Below are 25,695 nucleotides of genomic sequence, written 5' to 3' on the forward strand. Positions count from 1 at the left end.
GCGGAGCCCACCAAAACCCCACCACAGGGGTCTCCCACAATAGCCAGCAGCAGCGGAGCCCCCCAAAACCACACCGCAGCGGTCCCCCACAATAGCCAGCAGCAGAGCCTCCCAAAATCCCACCGCAGGGGTTCCCCACAATAGCCAGCAGCAGCGGAGCCCACCAAAATCCCACCGCAGGGGTCCCCCCACAATAGCCAGCAGCAGCGGAGCCCCCCAAAACCGCAGCGGTCCCCACAATAGCCAGCAGCGGAGCCCCCCAAAACCACACCGCAGCGGTCCCCCACAATAGCCAGCAGCAGCGGAGCCCCCCAAAATCCCACCGCAGATATCCCCCACAATAGCCAGCAGCAGCAGAGCCCCCCAAAATCCTACCACAGCGGTCCCCCACAATAGCCAGCAGCAGCGGAGCCCACCAAAACCCCACCACAGGGGTCTCCCACAATAGCCAGCAGCAGCGGAGCCCCCCAAAACCCCACCACAGGGGTCTCCCACAATAGCCAGCAGCAGCGGAGCCCCCCAAAACCACACCGCAGCGGTCCCCCACAATAGCCAGCAGCAGAGGTCCCCCACAATAGCCAGCAGCAGCGGAGCCCACCAAAATCCCACCACAGGGATCCCCCACAATAGCCAGCAGCAGCGGAGCCCACCAAAATCCCACCACAGGGGTCCCCCACAATAGCCAGCAGCAGCGGAGCCCCCCAAAACCCCACCACAGGGGTCTCCCACAATAGCCAGCAGCAGCGGAGCCCCCCAAAATCCCACCGCAGATATCCCCCACAATAGCCAGCAGCAGCAGAGCCCCCCAAAATCCTACCACAGCGGTCCCCCACAATAGCCAGCAGCAGCGGAGCCCACCAAAACCCCACCACAGGGGTCTCCCACAATAGCCAGCAGCAGCGGAGCCCCCCAAAACCACACCGCAGCGGTCCCCCACAATAGCCAGCAGCAGAGGTCCCCCACAATAGCCAGCAGCAGCGGAGCCCACCAAAATCCCACCACAGGGGTCCCCCACAATAGCCAGCAGCAGCGGAGCCCCCCAAAACCACACCGCAGCGGTCCCCCACAATAGCCAGCAGCAGAGGTCCCCCACAATAGCCAGCAGCAGCGGAGCCCACCAAAATCCCACCACAGGGGTCTCCCACAATAGCCAGCAGCAGCGGAGCCCCCCAAAACCACACCGCAGCGGTCCCCCACAATAGCCAGCAGCAGAGGTCCCCCACAATAGCCAGCAGCAGCGGAGCCCACCAAAATCCCACCACAGGGGTCCCCCACAATAGCCAGCAGCAGCGGAGCCCCCCAAAATCCCACCACAGGGGTCCCCCACAGTAGCCAGCAGCAGCGGAGCCCCCCAAAATCCCACCGCAGGGGTCCCCCACAATAGCCAGCAGCAGCAGAGACCCCCAAAATCCTACTGCAGGGGTCCCCCACAATAGCCAGCAGCAGCGGAGCCCCCAAAATCCCACCACAGGGGTCCCCCACAATAGCCAGCAGCAGCGGAGCCCCCCAAAATCCCACCACAGGGGTCCCCCACAATAGCCAGCAGCAGCGGAGCCCCCCAAAATCCCACCGCAGGGATCCCCCACAATAGCCAGCAGCAGCGGAGGTCCCCCACAATAGCCAGCAACACCCCCCAAAATCCCACCACGGGTCACTCCCCACACAGACAAGTAGGTCGACCACCACAGGGCCTCCCCCCAATAGCGAATAGTGATCGGCAAGTAGCATTTTTCACCCTGAAACCACTGACCTCCATGGCGTCCACAAGCTGTCATGCTGCTTTCCTTTGCCGCCTTGGAGAACACGCCCCCTCCCGATAGGACACGCCCCCCGGAAATGACGTCACACCTGGAAGGAGCCCATACACTCTAGCATCTACCCCGACCCCACAGTCCGTGGATATGGGGGCGTGTCCCTCATGGCTGACAGCGGACACGTGACCATTTCAAGATGGCGGCGCTGGTTGGAAGGTTGTTCGGTGCGCGGGTAACTACATAGTACTTAGTTCCGGACCCTCTTTATACCGCTCCCTCATTGTCCCCCGTGACTTTATGTGACCGATGTCTCCTTCTCCTCAGCTTCTCCGCTCCTCTCTATGCGGCGCTTCCTGTGCTGCCCCAAGACGCAGCGTCAGCACCGGTGAGTAGAACACGACCTGCAGGGGGCGCCGCACTCCATACACCGAGCACTGATCACATAACCTGCAGGGGGCGCTGCACTCCATATACCCAGCACTGATCACATGACCTGCAGGGGGCGCTGCACTCCATACACCGAGCACTGATCACATGACCTGCAGGGGGCGCTGCACTCCATACACCCAGCACTGGATCACATGACCTGCAGGGGGCGCTGCACTCCATACACCGAGCACTGATCACATGACCTGCAGGGGGCGCTGCACTCCATACACCCAGCACTGATCACATAACCTGCAGGGGGCGCTGCACTCCATATACCGAGCACTGATCACATAACCTGCAGGGGGCGCTGCACTCCATACACCGAGCACTGATCACATGACCTGCAGGGGGTGCTGCACTCCATACACCGAGCACTGATCACATGACCTGCAGGGGGCGCTGCACTCCATATACCGAGCACTGATCACATAACCTGCAGGGGGCGCTGCACTCCATACACCGAGCACTGATCACATGACCTGCAGGGGGTGCTGCACTCCATACACCGAGCACTGATCACATAACCTGCAGGGGGCGCCGCACTCCATATACCGAGCACTGATCACATAACCTGCAGGGGGCGCCGCACTCCATATACCGAGCACTGATCACATGACCTGCAGGGGGCGCTGCACTCCATATACCCAGCACTGATCACATGACCTGCAGGGGGCGCTGCACTCCATATACCGAGCACTGATCACATGACCTGCAGGGGGCGCTGCACTCCATATACCGAGCACTGATCACATGACCTGCAGGGGGCGCTGCACTCCATATACCGAGCACTGATCACATGACCTGCAGGGGGCGCTGCACTCCATATACCGAGCACTGATCACATGACCTGCAGGGGGCGCTGCACTCCATATACCGAGCACTGATCACATGACCTGCAGGGGGCGCTGCACTCCATACACCGAGCACTGATCACATGACCTGCAGGGGGCGCTGCACTCCATATACCGAGCACTGATCACATGACCTGCAGGGGGCGCTGCACTCCATATACCCAGCACTGATCACATGACCTACAGGGGGCGATGCACTCCATACACCGAGCACTGATCACATGACCTGCACTGGGCGCTGCACTCCATACACCGAGCACTGATCACATGACCTGCAGGGGGCGCTGCACTCCATACACCGAGCACTGATCACATAACCTGCAGGGGGCGCTGCACTCCATATACCCAGCACTGATCACATGACCTACAGGGGGCGATGCACTCCATACACCGAGCACTGATCACATGACCTGCAGGGGGCGCTGCACTCCATACACCGAGCACTGATCACATGACCTGCAGGGGGCGCCGCACTCCATATACCGAGCACTGATCACATGACCTGCAGGGGGCGCTGCACTCCATATACCCAGCACTGATCACATGACCTGCAGGGGGCGCTGCACTCCATACACCCAGCACTGATCACATGACCTGCAGGGGGCGCTGCACTCCATATACCGAGCACTGATCACATGACCTGCAGGGGGCGCTGCACTCCATACACCGAGCACTGATCACATAACCTGCAGGGGGCGCTGCACTCCATATACCCAGCACTGATCACATGAGCTGCAGGGGGCGCTGCACTCCATACACCGAGCACTGATCACATGACCTACAGGGGGCGCCGCACTCCATATACCGAGCACTGATCACATGACCTGCAGGGGGCGCTGCACTCCATATACCCAGCACTGATCACATGACCTGCAGGGGGCGCTGCACTCCATACACCCAGCACTGATCACATAACCTGCAGGGGGCGCTGCACTCCATACACCGAGCACTGATCACATGACCTACAGGGGGCGCCGCACTCCATATACCGAGCACTGATCACATGACCTGCAGGGGGCGCTGCACTCCATATACCCAGCACTGATCACATAACCTGCAGGGGGCGCTGCACTCCATACACCGAGCACTGATCACATGACCTGCAGGGGGCGCTGCACTCCATACACTGAGCACTGATCACATAACCTGCAGGGGGCGCTGCACTCCATATACCCAGCACTGATCACATGACCTACAGGGGGCGATGCACTCCATACACCGAGCACTGATCACATGACCTGCAGGGGGCGCTGCACTCCATACACCGAGCACTGATCACATGACCTGCAGGGGGCGCCGCACTCCATATACCGAGCACTGATCACATGACCTGCAGGGGGCGCTGCACTCCATATACCCAGCACTGATCACGTGACCTGCAGGGGGCGCTGCACTCCATACACCCAGCACTGATCACATGACCTGCAGGGGGCGCTGCACTCCATATACCGAGCACTGATCACATGACCTGCAGGGGGCGCTGCACTCCATATACCCAGCACTGATCACATGACCTGCAGGGGGCGCTGCACTCCATACACCCAGCACTGATCACATGACCTGCAGGGGGCGCTGCACTCCATATACCGAGCACTGATCACATGACCTGCAGGGGGCGCTGCACTCCATACACCCAGCACTGATCACATGACCTGCAGGGGGCGCTGCACTCCATATACCGAGCACTGATCACATAACCTGCAGGGGGCGCTGCACTCCATACACCGAGCACTGATCACATGACCTACAGGGGGCGATGCACTCCATACACCGAGCACTGATCACATGACCTGCAGGGGGCGCTGCACTCCATACACCGAGCACTGATCACATGACCTGCAGGGGGCGCCGCACTCCATATAACGAGCACTGATCACATGACCTGCAGGGGGCGATGCACTCCATGTACCGAGCACTGATCACATGACCTGCAGGGGGCGATGCACTCCATACACCGAGCACTGATCACATGACCTACAGGGGGCGATGCACTCCATGTACCGAGCACTGATCACATGACCTGCAGGGGGCGATGCACTCCATACACCGAGCACTGATCACATGACCTACAGGGGGCGATGCACTCCATACACCGAGCACTGATCACATGACCTACAGGGGGCGATGCACTCCATATACCGAGCACTGATCACATGACCTGCAGGGGGCGCTGCACTCCATATACCGAGCACTGATCACATGACCTGCAGGGGGCGCTGCACTCCATACACCGAGCACTGATCACATGACCTGCAGGGGGCGCTGCACTCCATGTACCGAGCACTGATCACATGAGCTGCAGGGGGCGCTGCACTCCATATACCGAGCACTGATCACATGACCTGCAGGGGGCGCTGCACTCCATACACCGAGCACTGATCACATGACCTACAGGGGGCGCCGCACTCCATATACCGAGCACTGATCACATGACCTGCAGGGGGCGCTGCACTCCATATACCCAGCACTGATCACATGACCTGCAGGGGGCGCTGCACTCCATATACCCAGCACTGATCACATGACCTGCAGGGGGCGCTGCACTCCATATACCCAGCACTGATCACATGACCTGCAGGGGGCGCCGCACTCCATATACCGAGCACTGATCACATGACCTGCAGGGGGCGCTGCACTCCATACACCGAGCACTGATCACATGAGCTGCAGGGGGCGCTGCACTCCATATACCGAGCACTGATCACATGACCTGCAGGGGGCGCTGCACTCCATACACCGAGCACTGATCACATGACCTACAGGGGGCGATGCACTCCATGTACCGAGCACTGATCACATGAGCTGCAGGGGGCGCTGCACTCCATACACCGAGCACTGATCACATGACCTGCAGGGGGCGCCGCACTCCATATACCGAGCACTGATCACATGACCTGCAGGGGGCGCTGCACTCCATATACCCTGCACTGATCACATGACCTGCAGGGGGCGCCGCACTCCATATACCGAGCACTGATCACATGACCTGCAGGGGGCGCTGCACTCCATATACCCAGCACTGATCACATGACCTGCAGGGGGCGCCGCACTCCATATACCCAGCACTGATCACATGACCTGCAGGGGGCGCCGCACTCCATATACCGAGCACTGATCACATGACCTGCAGGGGGCGCTGCACTCCATATACCCAGCACTGATCACATGACCTGCAGGGGGCGCCGCACTCCATATACCGAGCACTGATCACATGACCTGCAGGGGGCGCTGCACTCCATATACCCAGCACTGATCACATGACCTGCAGGGGGCGCCGCACTCCATATACCGAGCACTGATCACATGACCTGCAGGGGGCGCTGCACTCCATATACCGAGCACTGATCACATGACCTGCAGGGGGCGCCGCACTCCATACACCGAGCACTGATCACATGAGCTGCAGGGGGCGCCGCACTCCATATACCGAGCACTGATCACATGACCTACAGGGGGCGCCGCACTCCATACACCGAGCACTGATCACATGAGCTGCAGGGGGCGCCGCACTCCATATACCGAGCACTGATCACATGACCTGCAGGGGGCGCCGCACTCCATATACCGAGCACTGATCACATGACCTGCAGGGGGCGCCGCACTCCATATACCGAGCACTGATCACATGACCTGCAGGGGGCGCTGCACTCCATATACCCAGCACTGATCACATGACCTGCAGGGGGCGCCGCACTCCATATACCGAGCACTGATCACATGACCTGCAGGGGGCGCTGCACTCCATATACCCAGCACTGATCACATGACCTGCAGGGGGCGCCGCACTCCATATACCGAGCACTGATCACATGACCTGCAGGGGGCGCTGCACTCCATATACCGAGCACTGATCACATGACCTGCAGGGGGCGCCGCACTCCATACACCGAGCACTGATCACATGAGCTGCAGGGGGCGCCGCACTCCATATACCGAGCACTGATCACATGACCTACAGGGGGCGCCGCACTCCATACACCGAGCACTGATCACATGAGCTGCAGGGGGCGCCGCACTCCATATACCGAGCACTGATCACATGACCTGCAGGGGGCGCCGCACTCCATATACCGAGCACTGATCACATGACCTGCAGGGGGCGCCGCACTCCATATACCGAGCACTGATCACATGACCTGCAGGGGGCGCCGCACTCCATATACTGAGCACTGATCACATGACCTGCAGGGGGCGCTGCACTCCATATACCGAGCACTGATCACATGACCTGCAGGGGGCGCCGCACTCCATACACCGAGCACTGATCACATGACCTGCAGGGGGCGCTGCACTCCATATACCGAGCACTGATCACATGACCTGCAGGGGGCGCTGCACTCCATATACCGAGCACTGATCACATGACCTGCAGGGGGCGCTGCACTCCATACACCGAGCACTGATCACATGACCTGCAGGGGGCGCTGCACTCCATATACCGAGCACTGATCACATGACCTGCAGGGGGCGCTGCACTCCATATACCGAGCACTGATCACATGACCTGCAGGGGGCGCTGCACTCCATATACCGAGCACTGATCACATGACCTGCAGGGGGCGCTGCACTCCATATACCGAGCACTGATCACATGACCTGCAGGGGGCGCTGCACTCCATATACCGAGCACTGATCACATGACCTGCAGGGGGCGCTGCACTCCATATACCGAGCACTGATCACATGACCTGCAGGGGGCGCTGCACTCCATATACCCAGCACTGATCACATGACCTGCAGGGGGCGCTGCACTCCATATACCGAGCACTGATCACATGACCTGCAGGGGGCGCTGCACTCCATACACCGAGCACTGATCACATGACCTGCAGGGGGCGCTGCACTCCATATACCCAGCACTGATCACATGACCTGCAGGGGGCGCTGCACTCCATACACCGAGCACTGATCACATGACCTGCAGGGGGCGCTGCACTCCATATACCCAGCACTGATCACATGACCTGCAGGGGGCGCTGCACTCCATACACCGAGCACTGATCACATGAGCTGCAGGGGGCGCTGCACTCCATACACCGAGCACTGATCACATGACCTGCAGGGGGCGCCGCACTCCATATACCGAGCACTGATCACATGACCTGCAGAGGGCGCTGCACTCCATATACCGAGCACTGATCACGTGACCTGCAGGGGGCGCTGCACTCCATACACCGAGCACTGATCACATGACCTGCAGGGGGCGCTGCACTCCATATACCCAGCACTGATCACATGACCTGCAGGGGGCGCTGCACTCCATACACCGAGCACTGATCACATGAGCTGCAGGGGGCGCTGCACTCCATACACCGAGCACTGATCACATGACCTGCAGGGGGCGCCGCACTCCATATACCGAGCACTGATCACATGACCTGCAGGGGGCGCTGCACTCCATATACCCAGCACTGATCACATGACCTGCAGGGGGCGCCGCACTCCATATACCGAGCACTGATCACATGACCTGCAGGGGGCGCTGCACTCCATATACCGAGCACTGATCATATGACCTGCAGGGGGCGCCGCACTCCATACACCGAGCACTGATCACATGACCTGCAGGGGGCGCTGCACTCCATACACCGAGCACTGATCACATGACCTGCAGGGGGCGCTGCACTCCATACACCGAGCACTGATCACATGACCTGCAGGGGGCGCTGCACTCCATATACCCAGCACTGATCACATGACCTGCAGGGGGCGCCGCACTCCATATACCGAGCACTGATCACATGACCTGCAGGGGGCGCTGCACTCCATATACCCAGCACTGATCACATGACCTGCAGGGGGCGCCGCACTCCATATACCGAGCACTGATCACATGACCTGCAGGGGGCGCTGCACTCCATATACCCAGCACTGATCACATGACCTGCAGGGGGCGCCGCACTCCATATACCGAGCACTGATCACATGACCTGCAGGGGGCGCTGCACTCCTTATACCCAGCACTGATCACATGACCTGCAGGGGGCGCCGCACTCCATATACCGAGCACTGATCACATGACCTGCAGGGGGCGCTGCACTCCATATACCGAGCACTGATCACATGACCTGCAGGGGGCGCCGCACTCCATACACCGAGCACTGATCACATGACCTGCAGGGGGCGCTGCACTCCATATACCCAGCACTGATCACACGACCTGCAGGGGGCGCTGCACTCCATACACCGAGCACTGATCACATGAGCTGCAGGGGGCGCTGCACTCCATACACCCAGCACTGATCACATGACCTGCAGGGGGCGCTGCACTCCATATACCGAGCACTGATCACATGACCTGCAGGGGGCGCTACATTCCATATACCGAGCACTGATCACATGACCTGCAGGGGGCGCTGCACTCCATACACCCAGCACTGATCACATGACCTGCAGGGGGCGCTGCACTCCATATACCCAGCACTGATCACACGACCTGCAGGGGGCGCTGCACTCCATACACCGAGCACTGATCACATGACCTGCAGGGGGCGCTGCACTCCATACACCCAGCACTGATCACATGACCTGCAGGGGGCGCTGCACTCCATATACCGAGCACTGATCACATGACCTGCAGGGGGTGCTGCACTCCATATACCGAGCACTGATCACATGACCTGCAGGGGGCGCTGCACTCCATATACCGAGCACTGATCACATAACCTGCAGGGGGCGCTGCACTCCATACACCGAGCACTGATCACATGACCTGCAGAGGGCGCTGCACTCCATATACAAAGCACTGATCACATGACCTGCAGAGGGCGCTGCACTCCATACACCCAGCACTGATCACATGACCTGCAGGGGGCGCTGCACTCCATATACCGAGCACTGATCACATGACCTGCAGGGGGTGCTGCACTCCATATACCGAGCACTGATCACATGACCTGCAGGGGGCGCTGCACTCCATACACCCAGCACTGATCACATGACCTGCAGGGGGCGCTGCACTCCATATACCCAGCACTGATCACACGACCTGCAGGGGGCGCTGCACTCCATACACCGAGCACTGATCACATGACCTGCAGGGGGCGCTGCACTCCATACACCGTACACCGAGCACTGATCACATGACCTGCAGGGGGCGCTGCACTCCATATACCGAGCACTGATCACATGACCTGCAGGGGGTGCTGCACTCCATATACCGAGCACTGATCACATGACCTGCTGGGGGCGCTGCACTCCATACACCCAGCACTGATCACATGACCTGCAGGGGGCGCTGCACTCCATATACCCAGCACTGATCACACGACCTGCAGGGGGCGCTGCACTCCATACACCGAGCACTGATCACATGACCTGCAGGGGGCGCTGCACTCCATACACCGAGCACTGATCACATGACCTGCAGGGGGCGCTGCACTCCATATACCGAGCACTGATCACATGACCTGCAGGGGGCGCTGCACTCCATACACCGAGCACTGATCACATGACCTGCAGGGGGCGCTGCACTCCATATACCCAGCACTGATCACATGACCTGCAGGGGGCGCTGCACTCCATACACCGAGCACTGATCACATGACCTGCAGGGGGCGCTGCACTCCATGTACCGAGCACTGATCACATGACCTGCAGGGGGCGCCGCACTCCATATACCGAGCACTGATCACATGACCTGCAGGGGGCGCCGCACTCCATACACCGAGCACTGATCACATGACCTGCAGGGGGCGCTGCACTCCATACACCGAGCACTGATCACATGACCTGCAGGGGGCGATGCACTCCATGTACCGAGCACTGATCACATGAGCTGCAGGGGGCGCTGCACTCCATACACCGAGCACTGATCACACGACCTGCAGGGGGCGCTGCACTCCATATACCCAGCACTGATCACATGAGCTGCAGGGGGCGCTGCACTCCATACACCGAGCACTGATCACATGACCTGCAGGGGGCGCTGCACTCCATACACCGAGCACTGATCACATGACCTGCAGGGGGCGCTGCACTCCATACACCGAGCACTGATCACATGACCTGCAGGGGGCGCTGCACTCCATATACCCAGCACTGATGACATGACCTGCAGGGGGCGCTGCACTCCATATACCCAGCACTGATCACATGAGCTGCAGGGGGCGCTGCAGGGGGCGCTGCACTCCATACACCGAGCACTGATCACATGACCTGCAGGGGGTGCTGCACTCCATACACCGAGCACTGATCACATGACCTGCAGGGGGCGCTGCACTCCATATACCGAGCACTGATCACATGACCTGCAGGGGGCGCTGCACTCCATACACCCAGCACTGATCACATGACCTGCAGGGGGCGCTGCACTCCATATACCCAGCACTGATCACACGACCTGCAGGGGGCGCTGCACTCCATACACCGAGCACTGATCACATGACCTGCAGGGGGCGCTGCACTCCATACACCGAGCACTGATCACATGACCTGCAGAGGGCGCTGCACTCCATATACCCAGCACTGATCACATGACCTGCAGAGGGTGCTGCACTCCATATACCGAGCACTGATCACATGACCTGCAGGGGGCGCTGCACTCCATACACCGAGCACTGATCACACGACCTGCAGGGGGCGCTGCACTCCATACACCCAGCACTGATCACACGACCTGCAGGGGGCGCTGCACTCCATACACCGAGCACTGATCACATGACCTGCAGGGGGCGCTGCACTCCATATACCGAGCACTGATCACATGACCTGCAGGGGGCGCCGCACTCCATACACCCAGCACTGATCACATGACCTGCAGGGGGCGCCGCACTCCATATACCCAGCACTGATCACATGACCTGCAGGGGGCGCCGCACTCCATATACCCAGCACTGATCACATGACCTGCAGAGGGCGCTGCACTCCATATACCGAGCACTGATCACATGACCTGCAGGGGGCGCTGCACTCCATACACCGAGCACTGATCACACGACCTGCAGGGGGCGCTGCACTCCATACACCCAGCACTGATCACATGACCTGCAGGGGGCGCTGCACTCCATACACCCAGCACTGATCACACGACCTGCAGGGGGCGCTGCACTCCATACACCGAGCACTGATCACATGACCTGCAGGGGGCGCTGCACTCCATACACCGTGCACTGATCACATGACCTGCAGGGGGCGCTGCACTCCATACACCCAGCACTGATCACATGACCTGCAGGAGGCGCTGCACTCCATACACCGAGCATTGATCACATGACCTGCAGGGGGCGCTGCACTCCGTACACCGAGCACTGATCACATGACCTGCAGGAGGCGCTGCACTCCGTACACCGAGCACTGATCACATGACCTGCAGGAGGCGCTGCACTCCATACACCGAGCACTGATCACATGACCTGCAGGGGGCGCTGCACTCCGTACACCGAGCACTGATCACATGACCTGCAGGGGGCGCTGCACTCCATACACCGAGCACTGATCACATGACCTGCAGGGGGCGCTGCACTCCATACACCCAGCACTGATCACATGACCTGCAGGGGGCGCTGCACTCCATAAGCCGAGCACTGATCACATGACCTGCAGGGGGCGCTGCACTCCATACACCGAGCACTGATCACATGACCTGCAGGGGGCCCTGCACTCCATATACCCAGCACTGATCACATGACCTGCAGGGGGTGCTGCACTCCATATACCCAGCACTGATCACATGACCTGCAGGGGGCGCTGCACTCCATACACCCAGCACTAATCACATGACCTGCAGGGGGCGCTGCACTCCATACACCCAGTACTGATCACATGACCTGCAGGGGGCGCTGCACTCCATACACCGAGCACTGATCACATGACCTGCAGGGGGCGCTGCACTCCATACACCGAGCACTGATCACATGACCTGCAGGGGGCGCCGCACTCCATACACCGAGCACTGATCACATGACCTGCAGGGGGCGCTGCACTCCATACACCGAGCACTGATCACATGACCTGCAGGGGGCGCCGCACTCCATATACCCAGCACTGATCACATGACCTGCAGGGGGCGCCGCACTCCATATACCGAGCACTGATCACATGACCTGCAGGGGGCGCCGCACTCCATATACAGAGCACTGGTCACATGAGCTGCAGGGGGCGCTGCACTCCATACACCCAGCACTGATCACATGACCTACAGGGGGCGCCGCACTCCATGTACCGAGCACTGATCACGTGACCTGCAGGGGGCGCTGCACTCCATGTACCGAGCACTGATCACATGACCTCCAGGGGGCGCCACACTCCATATACCGAGCCCTGATCACGTGACCTGCAGGGGGCGCCGCACTCCATATTCCGAGCAGTGATCACGTGACCTGCAGGGGGCGCCGCACTCCATATTCCGAGCACTGATCACATGACCTGCAGGGGGCGCTGCACTCCATATACCGAGCACTGATCACATGAGCTGCAGGGGGCGCTGCACTCCATACACCGAGCACTGATCACATGACCTGCAGGGGGCGCTGCACTCCATACACCCAGCACTGATCACATGACCTGCAGGGGGCGCTGCACTCCATAAGCCGAGCACTGATCACATGACCTGCAGGGGGCGCTGCACTCCATACACCGAGCACTGATCACATGACCTGCAGGGGGCCCTGCACTCCATATACCCAGCACTGATCACATGACCTGCAGGGGGTGCTGCACTCCATATACCCAGCACTGATCACATGACCTGCAGGGGGCGCTGCACTCCATACACCCAGCACTAATCACATGACCTGCAGGGGGCGCTGCACTCCATACACCCAGTACTGATCACATGACCTGCAGGGGGCGCTGCACTCCATACACCGAGCACTGATCACATGACCTGCAGGGGGCGCTGCACTCCATACACCGAGCACTGATCACATGACCTGCAGGGGGCGCCGCACTCCATACACCGAGCACTGATCACATGACCTGCAGGGGGCTCTGCACTCCATATACCGAGCACTGATCACATGACCTGCAGGGGGCGCTGCACTCCATATACCCAGCACTGATCACATGACCTGCAGGGGGCGCTGCACTCCATACACCGAGCACTGATCACATGACCTACAGGGGGCGCCGCACTCCATATACCCAGCACTGATCACATGACCTGCAGGGGGCGCCGCACTCCATATACAGAGCACTGGTCACATGAGCTGCAGGGGGCGCTGCACTCCATACACCCAGCACTGATCACATGACCTGCAGGGGGCGCCGCACTCCATGTACCGAGCACTGATCACATGAGCTGCAGGGGGCGCTGCACTCCATATACCCAGCACTGATCACATGACCTGCAGGGGGCGCTGCACTCCATATACCCAGCACTGATCACATGAGCTGCAGGGGGCGCTGCACTCCATATACCCAGCACTGATCACATGACCTGCAGGGGGCGCCGCACTCCATGTACCGAGCACTGATCACATGACCTGCAGGGGGCCCTGCACTCCATACACCCAGCACTGATCACATGACCTGCAGGGGGCGCTGCACTCCATACACCCAGTACTGATCACATGACCTGCAGGGGGCGCTGCACTCCATATACCTAGCGCTGATAACATGACCTGCTGGGGGCGCTGCACTCCATATACCGAGCACTGATCACACGACCTGCAGGGGGCGCTGCACTCCATACACCCAGCACTGATCACACGACCTGCAGGGGGCGCTGCACTCCATACACCGAGCACTGATCACATGACCTGCAGGGGGCGCTGCACTCCATATACCCAGCACTGATGACATGACCTGCAGGGGGCGCTGCACTCCATATACCCAGCACTGATGACATGACCTGCAGAGGGCGCTGCACTCCATACACCGAGCACTGATCACATGACCTGCAGGGGGCGCTGCACTCCATACACCCAGCACTGATCACATGACCTTCAGGGGGCGCTTCACTCCATATACCGAGCACTGATCACATGACCTGCAGGGGGCACTGCACTCCGTATACCGAGCACTGATCACATGACCTGCAGGGGGCGCCGCACTCCATACACCCAGCACTGATCACATGACCTGCAGGGGGCGCTGCACTCCATATACCGAGCACTGATCACATGACCTGCAGGGGGCGCTGCACTCCATACACCCAGTACTGATCACATGACCTGCAGGGGGCGCTGCACTCCATATACCGAGCACTGATCACATGACCTGCAGGGGGCGCTGCACTCCATACACCCAGCACTGATCACATGACCTGCAGGGGGCGCTGCACTCCATACACCCAGTACTGATCACATGACCTGCAGGGGGCGCTGCACTCCATACACCGAGCACTGATCACATGACCTGCAGGGGGCGCTGCACTCCATATACCGAGCACTGATCACATGACCTGCAGGGGGCGCTGCACTCCATACACCCAGCACTGATCAGATGACCTGCAGGGGGCGATGCACTCCATGTACCGAGCACTGATCACATGACCTGCAGGGGGCGCTGCACTCCATACACCGAGCACTGATCACATGACCTGCAGGGGGCGCTGCACTCCATGTACCGAGCACTGGTCACATGACCTGCAGGGGGCGCTGCACTCCATATACCGAGCACTGATCACATGACCTGCAGGGGGCGCTGCACTCCATATACCCAGCGCTGATCACATGACCTGCAGGGGGCGCTGCACTCCATATACCCAGCACTGATCACATGACCTGCAGGGGGCGCTGCACTCCATACACCGAGCACTGATCACATGACCTGCAGGGGGCGCTGCACTCCATATACCCAGCACTGATCACATGACCTGCAGGGGGCGCCGCACTCCTTGTACCGAGCACTGATCACATAAGCTGCAGGGGGCGCTGCACTCCATATACCGAGCACTGATCACATGACCTGCAGGGGGCGCTGCACTCCATATACCGAGCACTGATCACATTACCTGCAGGGGGCGCTGCACTCCATATACCGAGCACTGATCACATGACCTGCAGAGGGCGCTGCACTCCATACACTGAGCACTGATCACATGACCTGCAGGGGGCGCTGCACTCCATATACCCAGCACTGATCACATGTCCTGCAGGGGGCGCTGCACTCCATACACCCAGCACTGATCACATGACCTGCAGGGGGCGCCGCACTCCATATACCGAGCACTGATCACATTACCTGCAGGGGGCGCTGCACTCCATACACCGAGCACTGATCACATGACCTGCAGAGGGCGCTGCACTCCATACACTGAGCACTGATCACATGACCTGCAGAGGGCGCTGCACTCCATACACTGAGCACTGATCACATGACCTGCAGGGGGCGCCGCACTCCATATACCGAGCACTGATCACATGACCTGCAGGGGGCGCTGCACTCCATATACCCAGCGCTGATCACATGACCTGCAGGGGGCGCTGCACTCCATACACCCAGCACTGATCACATGACCTGCAGGGGGCGCTGCACTCCATACACCGAGCACTGATCACATGACCTGCAGGGGGCGCTGCACTCCATACACCCAGCACTGGATCACATGACCTGCAGGGCGCGCCGCACTCCATATACCGAGCACTGATCACATGACCTGCAGGGGGCGCCGCACTCCATACACCGAGCACTGATCACATGACCTGCAGGGGGCGCTGCACTCCATACACCCATCACTGATCACATGACCTGCAGGGGGCGCTGCACTCCATACACCGAGCACTGATCACATGACCTGCAGGGGGCGCTGCACTCCATACACCCAGCACTGATCACATGACCTGCAGGGGGCGCCGCACTCCATATACCGAGCACTGATCACATGACCTGCAGGGGGCGCTGCACTCCATACACCGAGCACTGATCACATGACCTGCAGGGGGCGCTGCACTCCATATACCGAGCACTGATCACATGAGCTGCAGGGGGCGCTGCACTCCATATACCCAGCACTGATCACATGACCTGCAGGGGGCGCTGCACTCCATATACCGAGCACTGATCACATGACCTGCAGGGGGCGCTGCACTCCATATACCGAGCACTGATCACATGAGCTGCAGGGGGCGCTGCACTCCATATACCCAGCACTGATCACATGACCTGCAGGGGGCGCTGCACTCCATATACCGAGCACTGATCACATGACCTGCAGGGGGCGCTGCACTCCATATACCGAGCACTGATCACATGAGCTGCAGGGGGCGCTGCACTCCATATACCCAGCACTGATCACATGACCTGCAGAGGGCGCCGCACTCCATATACCGAGCACTGATCACATGACCTGCAGGGGGCGCCGCACTCCATATACCGAGCACTGATCACATGACCTGCAGGGGGCGCTGCACTCCATACACCCAGCACTGGATCACATGACCTGCAGGGGGCGCCGCACTCCATATACCGAGCACTGATCACATGACCTGCAGGGGGCGCTGCACTCCATACACCGAGCACTGATCACATGACCTGCAGGGGGCGCTGCACTCCATACACCCAGCACTGATCACATGACCTGCAGGGGGCGCTGCACTCCATACACCGAGCACTGATCACATGACCTGCAGGGGGCGCTGCACTCCATACACCGAGCACTGATCACATGACCTGCAGGGGGCGCTGCACTCCATATACCGAGCACTGATCACATGACCTGCAGGGGGCGCTGCACTCCATACACCGAGCACTGATCACATGACCTGCAGGGGGTGCTGCACTCCATATACCCAGCACTGATCACATGACCTGTAGGGGGCGCTGCATTCCATACACCCAGCACTGATCACATGACCTGCAGGGGGCGCTGCACTCCATATACAAAGCACTGATCACATGAGCTGCAGAGGGCGCTGCACTCCATACACTGAGCACTGATCACATGACCTGCAGAGGGCGCTGCACTCCATATACCGAGCACTGATCACATGACCTGCAGGGGGCGCTGCACTCCATATACCGAGCACTGATCACATGACCTGCAGGGGGCGCTGCACTCCATACACCGAGCACTGATCACATGACCTGCAGGGGGCGCTGCACTCCATATACCGAGCACTGATCACATGACCTGCAGGGGGCGCTGCACTCCATACACCCAGCACTGGATCACATGACCTGCAGGGGGCGCCGCACTCCATATACCGAGCACTGATCACATGACCTGCAGGGGGCGCTGCACTCCATACACCGAGCACTGATCACATGACCTGCAGGGGGCGCTGCACTCCATACACCGAGCACTGATCACATGACCTGCAGGGGGCGCTGCACTCCATACACCGAGCACTGATCACATGACCTGCAGGGGGCGCTGCACTCCATACACCGAGCACTGATCACATGACCTGCAGGGGGCGCTGCACTCCATATACCGAGCACTGATCACATGACCTGCAGGGGGCGCTGCACTCCATACACCGAGCACTGATCACATGAGCTGCAGGGGGCGCTGCACTCCATATACCCAGCACTGATCACATGACCTGTAGGGGGCGCTGCATTCCATACACCCAGCACTGATCACATGACCTGCAGGGGGCGCTGCACTCCATATACAAAGCACTGATCACATGACCTGCAGGGGGCGCTGCACTCCATACACTGGCACCATTTGTTCTGAGTTAGTGGCCCTGTGGCTGATTTTAGGCTCCATCTCTCGGGGTCCTCGGACCCTGTCAGGTCATCTACAGTTAACTTTGCGCTGCTGCTCGTCCTCCATCCTCTTTATAATGTGCCGTTTTTTTTTGTTAGGTTTTGTGCGTTTCCTCCCTGCTGTTACCCAGACTGCACCACCTTTTAAAGGGACGGCCGTAGTCAATGGAGAGTTCAAAGAGCTGAGCCTGGAGAAATACAGGGGCAAATACCTGGTGCTGTTCTTCTACCCCTTAGACTTGTGAGTAGTCCCGCCCCGTCCTCCTCCCCCCCCTCTTGCCCCTCCTCCCCCGCCCTCCTGCCCCTCCTCCCCCGCTGTCCTGCCCCTCCTCCCCCGCTGTCCTGCCCCTCCTCCCCCGCTCTCCTGCCCCTCCTCTCCTGCCCCTCCTGCCCCTCCTCTTGCTCCCTCACCCTGTCCTCCCCCGTCCTCCTCCCCCGCCCTCCTGCCCGTCCCCCGTCCTCTTGCCCCGTCCTCCTCCCCCGCCCTCCTGCCCGTCCCCCGTCCTATTGCCCCCTCGTGCCTCTCGCCCCCGCTCACCCCCTCTCTCGGTTTCAGCACCTTCGTCTGTCCTACGGAGATCGTGGCTTTCAGTGACAAGGCCAATGAGTTCCGCGACGTGAACTGTGAGGTGGTCGCCGTCTCTGTGGACTCGCACTTCTGCCACTTGGCCTGGACCAACACCCCCCGGAAGGTGAGGCTCGCTGCTGTCCCCAGTCAGGGCCCCGCTGCTGTCCCCAGTCAGGGCCCGCTGCTGTCCCCAGTCAGGGCCCGCTGCTGTCACCAGTGTTTGCAGTTTTCTATCCCAGTGGCTTGCGGAAGTCTTCACCCCCTCGTTTTTGTTACATTACAACCTGTGTGACTTTCTCTGTGATCTGATTTGTGTCTGCTGCATCAGCGATAAATCGTCTGTTAGTGAAGGAAGAATCATATAGGCGGCAATTACAGTTATGGGAGAAAGTCATTAAACATTGGCCCCTTTTGCGATTAAGCTCCTTTAAAGGGAACCTGTCCCCCCCCCCAAATCGTATCTGAGCTGCGGGCACCAGGGGCTTATCTCCAGCATTGTGCTGTAGATAAGCCCCCGATGTATCCGGAAAGCTGAGGTCCGGGGCCGCCATCCTCCTAGGCCGACGTCCCCTTCTCGTCTTCACGCTCCTGCGCAGGCGCGCTGAGAGCAGAGCACAGTACTGCAGTGCGCTGGTGCCGGGCCTCTGCCCTTTCCCTGCCCTTTCCCTGCGCACTGCAGCACTGTGCTCTGTCCTCAACACAACAGATCAGTCCGCTGGAGCCTGAAGACGAGGACGTCGGCGTAAGAAGATGGGAGACCCCGGACCGCAGCAGGCCCGCCCTGGGTGACTATACTCTGACCTCTTTTTCTCATCTTTCAGGATACATCGGGGCTTATCTGCAGCATTCCAGAAGCCCTGATGGCGGTGGGCTTAGCTCGCCTTCCATTTTGGGGGTGACCGGTTCCCTTTCGTTTTCTGTTACAAGCTTTTCCCTTCATAGGTCACATGTTTAGTGGCCGGACGTTCCCTGTGTGCAGTCTGTGTCACAAGCCTCTCAGGCTGGGTTCACCACCTACGGTGATGGGCTGCGGTAACGCAGACAGAGCTTCTGCTAGTTCTATCTGCGCCAGCAGTGACGGAAACGCTTCAGCCCACGTCCCAGGGTCCGCCACTCAATGACGGCACATCGCTAGCGCATGCCCATTGTCCCACATAGAACTTAATGGCGGGGTTACAGACTACATGCGTTTATGCCGCGGTGTAACGTAGTCCGTCTAACGCAGTGTGAGCCCAGCCTTAGTATACACACTTTACTGAAAGGCTACAACATCATGAAGACCATGGAGATCTCTCAGCAAGACCATGCATGGGTTATAAAAAAAAAAAATTACATACATACAGCGGGTATGGATATTCAGACCCCTTTAAATTTTTCACTCTTTGTTTCATTGCAGCCATTTGGTAAATTCAGAAAAGTTCATTTTTTCTCATTAATGTACACTCTGCACCCCATCTTGACCGGAAAAAAATAGTAATGTAGAAATTTTTGCAAGAAAAACCCAAAACTGAAATCTCCCATGGCCATAAGTCTTCAGCCCCTTTCCTCGGTATTGAGTAGAAGCACCATTTTGAGCTAGTACAGCCATGAGTCTTCTTGGGAATGATGCCACAAGTTCTTCACCCCTGGATTTGGGGATCTTCAGCCATTCTTCCTTGCAGATCCTCTCCAGTTCCGTCAGGTTGGATGGTGAACGTTGGTAGACGCCATTTTCAGGTCTCTCCAGAGATGCTCAGTTGGGTTTAGGTCAGGGCTCTGGCTGGACCGGTCAAGAATGGTCACAGAGTTGTTCTGAAGCCGCTCCTTTGTTATTTTAGCTGTGTGCTTAGGGTCATTGTCTTGTTGGAAGGTGAACCTTCGGCCAAGTCTGAGGTCCAGAGCACTCTGGAAGAGGTTTTCATCCAGGTTATCTCTGTCTCCGGTGTATAAGACATAGCTGAACTAGAGCGGGTGCAGAGAAGAGCGACCAAGGTTATTAGAGGACTGGGGGGTCTGCAATACCAAGATAGGTTATTACACTTGGGGCTATTTAGTTTGGAAAAACGAAGACTAAGGGGTGATCTTATGTTAATGTATAAATATATGAGGGGACAGTACAAAGACCTTTCTGCTGATCTTTTTAATCATAGACCTGAGACAGGGACAAGGGGGCATCCTCTACGTCTGGAGGAAAGAAGGTTTAAGCATAATAACAGACGCGGGTTCTTTACTGTAAGAGCAGTGAGACTATGGAACTCTCTGCCGTATGATGTTGTAATGAGTGATTCATTAATTAAATTTAAGAGGGGACTGGATGCCTTTCTGGAAAAGTATAATATTACAGGGTATATACACTAGATTCCTTGATAAGGCGTTGATCCAGGGAACTAGTCTGATTGCCGTATGTGGAGTCGGGAAGGAATTTTATCCCCCAATGTGGAGCTTACTCTTTGCCATGTTTTTTTTTTGCCTTCCTCTGGATCAACATGTTAGGGCATGTTAGGTTAGGCTATGGGTTGGGCTAGATGGACTTAAAGTCTTCCTTCAACTTTAATAACTATGTAACTATGTACTTGGCCGCATTCATGTTTCCTTCAATGACAACCAGTCGTCCTGTCCCTGCAGCTGAAAAACACCCCCATAACATGATGCTGCCACCACCAGGATTCACTGTTGGGATTGTATTGGGCAGGTGATGAGCAGTGCCTGGATTTCTCCACAGATACCGCTTAGAATTATCACCGAAAAAAGTCTATCTTCGCCTCATCAGACCAGAGAATCTTATCTCTCATAGTCAGGGAGTCCTTCATATGTTTTTTAGCAAACTCTATGCGGCTTTCATATGTGTTGCACTGAGGAGAGGCTTCCATGTGGCCACTCTGCCATAAAGGCCTGACTGGTGGAGGCTGCAGTGATTGTTGACTTTAAGGAACTTTCTCCCATCTCCCTACTACATCTCTGGAGCTCAGCCACAGTGATCTTGGGGTTCTTCTTTACCTCTCACCAAGGCTCTTCTCCCACGATTGCTCAGTTTGGCTGGACGGCCAGGCCTAGGAAGACGTCTGGTGGTCCCAAACTTCTTCCATGTAAGGATTATGGAGGCCACTGTGCTCTTAGGAACCTTGAGTACTGCAGAAATTCTGCTGTAACCTTGGCCAGATCTGCTCCTTGCCACAATTCTGTCTCTGAGCTCCTTGGCCAGTTCCTTTGGCCTCATGATTCTCATTTGGTCTGACATGCACTGTGAGCTGTGAGGTCTTATATAGACAGGTGTGTGCCTTTCCAAATCATGTCCTATCAGTATAATTACACACAGCTGGACTCCAATGTAGGAGGAGAACCATCTCAAGGAGGATCACAAGGAAATGGACAGCATGGGACTTAAATATGAGTGTCTGAAAAAAGGGTCTGAAGACTTGTGATTGTTTTTGTTTTTTATTAAATTTGCATATATTTCAGTTTTTTTTGTTAAGATGGGGTGCAGAGTGTACATTAATGATAAACAATGAACTTTTTTAAATTGACCGAATGGATGCAATGAAACAAAGAGTGAAAAATTTAAAGGGGTCTGAATACTTTCCGCACCCACTGTATGTGTATGTATATCTCTCTCTCCCCCGGAACATCACATCCATTATCACATGGAGAGAACATGGTAGCACAACAAACCTACTTGTTTTGAGTTTGCCAAAAGACATGTGTGAGACTCCCCAATTGTATTAGGAAGGTGCTGTGGTCAGATGAGACCAAAATGTAACTTTTTGGCAACCAAGGTAAACGCTATGTCTGGCATCAATCCAACCAAACCATCAAACCAATACAGCTCCTCACCAAGAACGCCACCCCCACAGTGAAACGTGGTGGTGGCAGTATCATGCTGTGGGGATGGTTTCTGGCAGCAGGAAAAGGAAAAATGGTCCTAGTCAAGGGGGAGATGGATGGTGCGAAAGGGATATACTTGAGCAAAACCTGTTTGTCTCTCAGTAATTTGAGACCGAGACGGAGGTTCACCTTCCAACAAGACTAACCCTAACCCAAAGCATACTGCTAAAGCAACACTCGAGTGGTGTAAGGGGAAACGTGGAAATGTTCTGGAGTGGCAGAGTCACAGCCCAGACCTTAATCCGATGGAGAATCTTCGGTCAGATGTGAAGATCGCTGTTCACCAGAGGAAACATCTAATGTGAAGGAGCTGGTGCAGTTCTGCCTTGAGGAATGGGTAAAAATCCCAGTGGGCAAATGTGGAAAGCTCAGAGAGACTTGTACAAAGCAACTTGCAGTTGTAATTGTCGCAAAAGGAGGCTCTACAAAGTGCAGACTTTAGGGGGGTGAAAAATAGTGATGGGCGAGCCCCTGGATGTTTGGGTCCGGTGTGTTCACCCGAACAGTTAAAACAAAAAAAAATTTTTTTTGTTTTGGTGCCAGAACGGTAACCGAAATCGGACCCCATTCGGATGAATTGGGGGCCCGAATATTCATTATTTGCCATTCATCCGACAGCACTGCTAACCTTTCCTCTGATCGGCGGTAAGAGCATTGCTGCCAGTCAGAGAATTGCGGTTCCAACGGTGTCAGATGACACCGTGAGCATCAGCTGTGACCGGCGATAAAGTTTACATCTGGTCACAGAGGTGTTGGCTAATGGGAGTATTAATCAGCTGGCCCCTGCAAAATAAATAAAATGGCATCGGGTCCCCACTATTTTTGATCAGCCAGGCAAAACTAACAGCTGTGGGATGCAACCTTCAGTTGTCAGCTTTTAGTATGGCTGGTAACAAAAATACAGGGGAACCCTGTCTAAAATGCCATTTTATTTATTTATAGCACAGGTGCTGGCTGAATACTCCCATCAGCGCTGGCTGAATACTCCCATCAGCGCTGGCTGAATACTCCCATCAGCGCTGGCTGAATACTCCCATCAGCGCTGGCTGAATACTCCCATCAGCGCTGGCTGAATACTCCCATCAGCGCTGGCTGAATACTCCCATCAGCGCTGGCTGAATACTCCCATCAGCGCTGGCTGAATACTCCCATCAGCGCTGGCTGAATACTCCCATCAGCGCTGGCTGAATACTCCCATCAGCGCTGGCTGAATACTCCCATCAGCGCTGGCTGAATACTCCCATCAGCGCTGGCTGAATACTCCCATCAGCGCTGGCTGAATACTCCCATCAGCGCTGGCTGAATACTCTCATCAGCGGCACCTGCTATCGCTTTTATTACCAGCAGCAAGCATGGGCTGATGGGAGTAATAGTCTCTCATCAGCCGACACCTCTGTGACTAAAGGTAATCTGACCGCCCATCAAGTTTGCCGATGATTGTCGCGCTGTCATACAGGTGGCATTGTGGGAAACACCCAGTGTTTTGGTAGCTGAACTTAAGCAGTAACACAGTCTTCCTGGAAAAGTCTGTGTCTCTAGTGAATTGTTTTGCACAGTGAAGTTTTCAGTTATTTTGCCTTATTTGTTGTTTGCTTCACAATAAAAAGAAAACCAGATGTTAGAGTTGTCATATTCTCTACATGAACTGATGCAAACCCTAAAAAAAACTGTGAAATTCCAGGTTGTGAGGAAGCAAAACACGAAAACTGCCAAGAGGGTGAATAATTTCGCAAGCCACTGTAGCAACTGTGGAGTCACAGGTGCTGCCTCTTTCCGTGCCTCATGCCTGGTGTTTGTGTTGTAGAGCGGAGGTTTGGGACACATGAACATTGCGCTTCTATCAGACTTATCCAAACAGATTTCTCGGGACTATGGGGTTCTCCTGGAAACTGCGGGGATCGCTCTGAGGTAATGGTCGTCTCCGTGGCTTCCTTATGTCACATGTGGACTCCTGTGGTGCTGCCATGCACTCTTCCCTCCACCATCTGTCCTGGGTGCAGCCCCAGGTGTTGTCCATTCCCCTGTCTGTCTTGGGTGTGGTCCTGTCGTAGCTGTTTTCATTCTGACCCAAATGTCAGCTGACAGATCACCAGTGAGGCCTAATTGTGGAATTACGCCCGTTATTTTACAAGCGCGCTTGGAGACAAGACACCTCACACGTATCCTGTGATTAAGTCACTTTTATCTGATATATAAAAAGCCAAAGCAATGTTTTATACCATTTACACAAAATGTATTTCAATGTAACTCATGTAGCCCCCACCAGCACCCAGGGTCATATTCTATTTACCATAGCTCAGAACATGTGGTGGCTGACTATTGAAAGCATACATGATAAGAAGTGTAGTCTCCTTGAAGAGGAGACCATCAGACTACTGCGTCAACAGATTCCAGTAATTCTAACACTTAAAGGCAAGAGGCACTTAAAGGCAAGGTAGTTAAAGGCAAACTATTAACCCTTCTATAACAATTTCCCCCTTTTGTAAATGGTATAACCTTTGCTACGGGGTTAGCTGATGTCCACAAAGGAGCTACTGTCTCATGGGTCTAGTACCCACAAGGGGGCTTTCTACCTGCTTCGCCCATCCACCCTCAGTGTGGACACTCACCACCCCCGTCAGCAGTGGCCATACGG

At 57.0% G+C, this 25,695-nt stretch overlaps 1 protein-coding gene across 1 annotated transcript in view; it reads left to right on the plus strand.

Annotated features, from left to right (window-relative positions):
- The first annotated feature begins 1,893 nt into the window (after positions 1 to 1,893).
- The window catches only part of PRDX3 (peroxiredoxin 3), a 72,730-nt gene continuing 48,928 nt past the window's right edge, over positions 1,894 to 25,695 (plus strand). The window contains exons 1-5 of the mRNA XM_077257877.1: positions 1,894 to 1,986; positions 2,079 to 2,139; positions 18,731 to 18,872; positions 19,188 to 19,323; positions 24,865 to 24,968. Of these exons, the coding sequence (XP_077113992.1) occupies positions 1,951 to 1,986; positions 2,079 to 2,139; positions 18,731 to 18,872; positions 19,188 to 19,323; positions 24,865 to 24,968 (479 nt within the window). The 5' untranslated portion in view covers positions 1,894 to 1,950. The remainder of the gene's footprint in view (positions 1,987 to 2,078; positions 2,140 to 18,730; positions 18,873 to 19,187; positions 19,324 to 24,864; positions 24,969 to 25,695) is intronic.

This window comes from Ranitomeya variabilis, chromosome 4, assembly GCF_051348905.1.
Source record: "Ranitomeya variabilis isolate aRanVar5 chromosome 4, aRanVar5.hap1, whole genome shotgun sequence".
In the NCBI taxonomy this organism is placed as follows: domain Eukaryota; kingdom Metazoa; phylum Chordata; class Amphibia; order Anura; family Dendrobatidae; genus Ranitomeya; species Ranitomeya variabilis.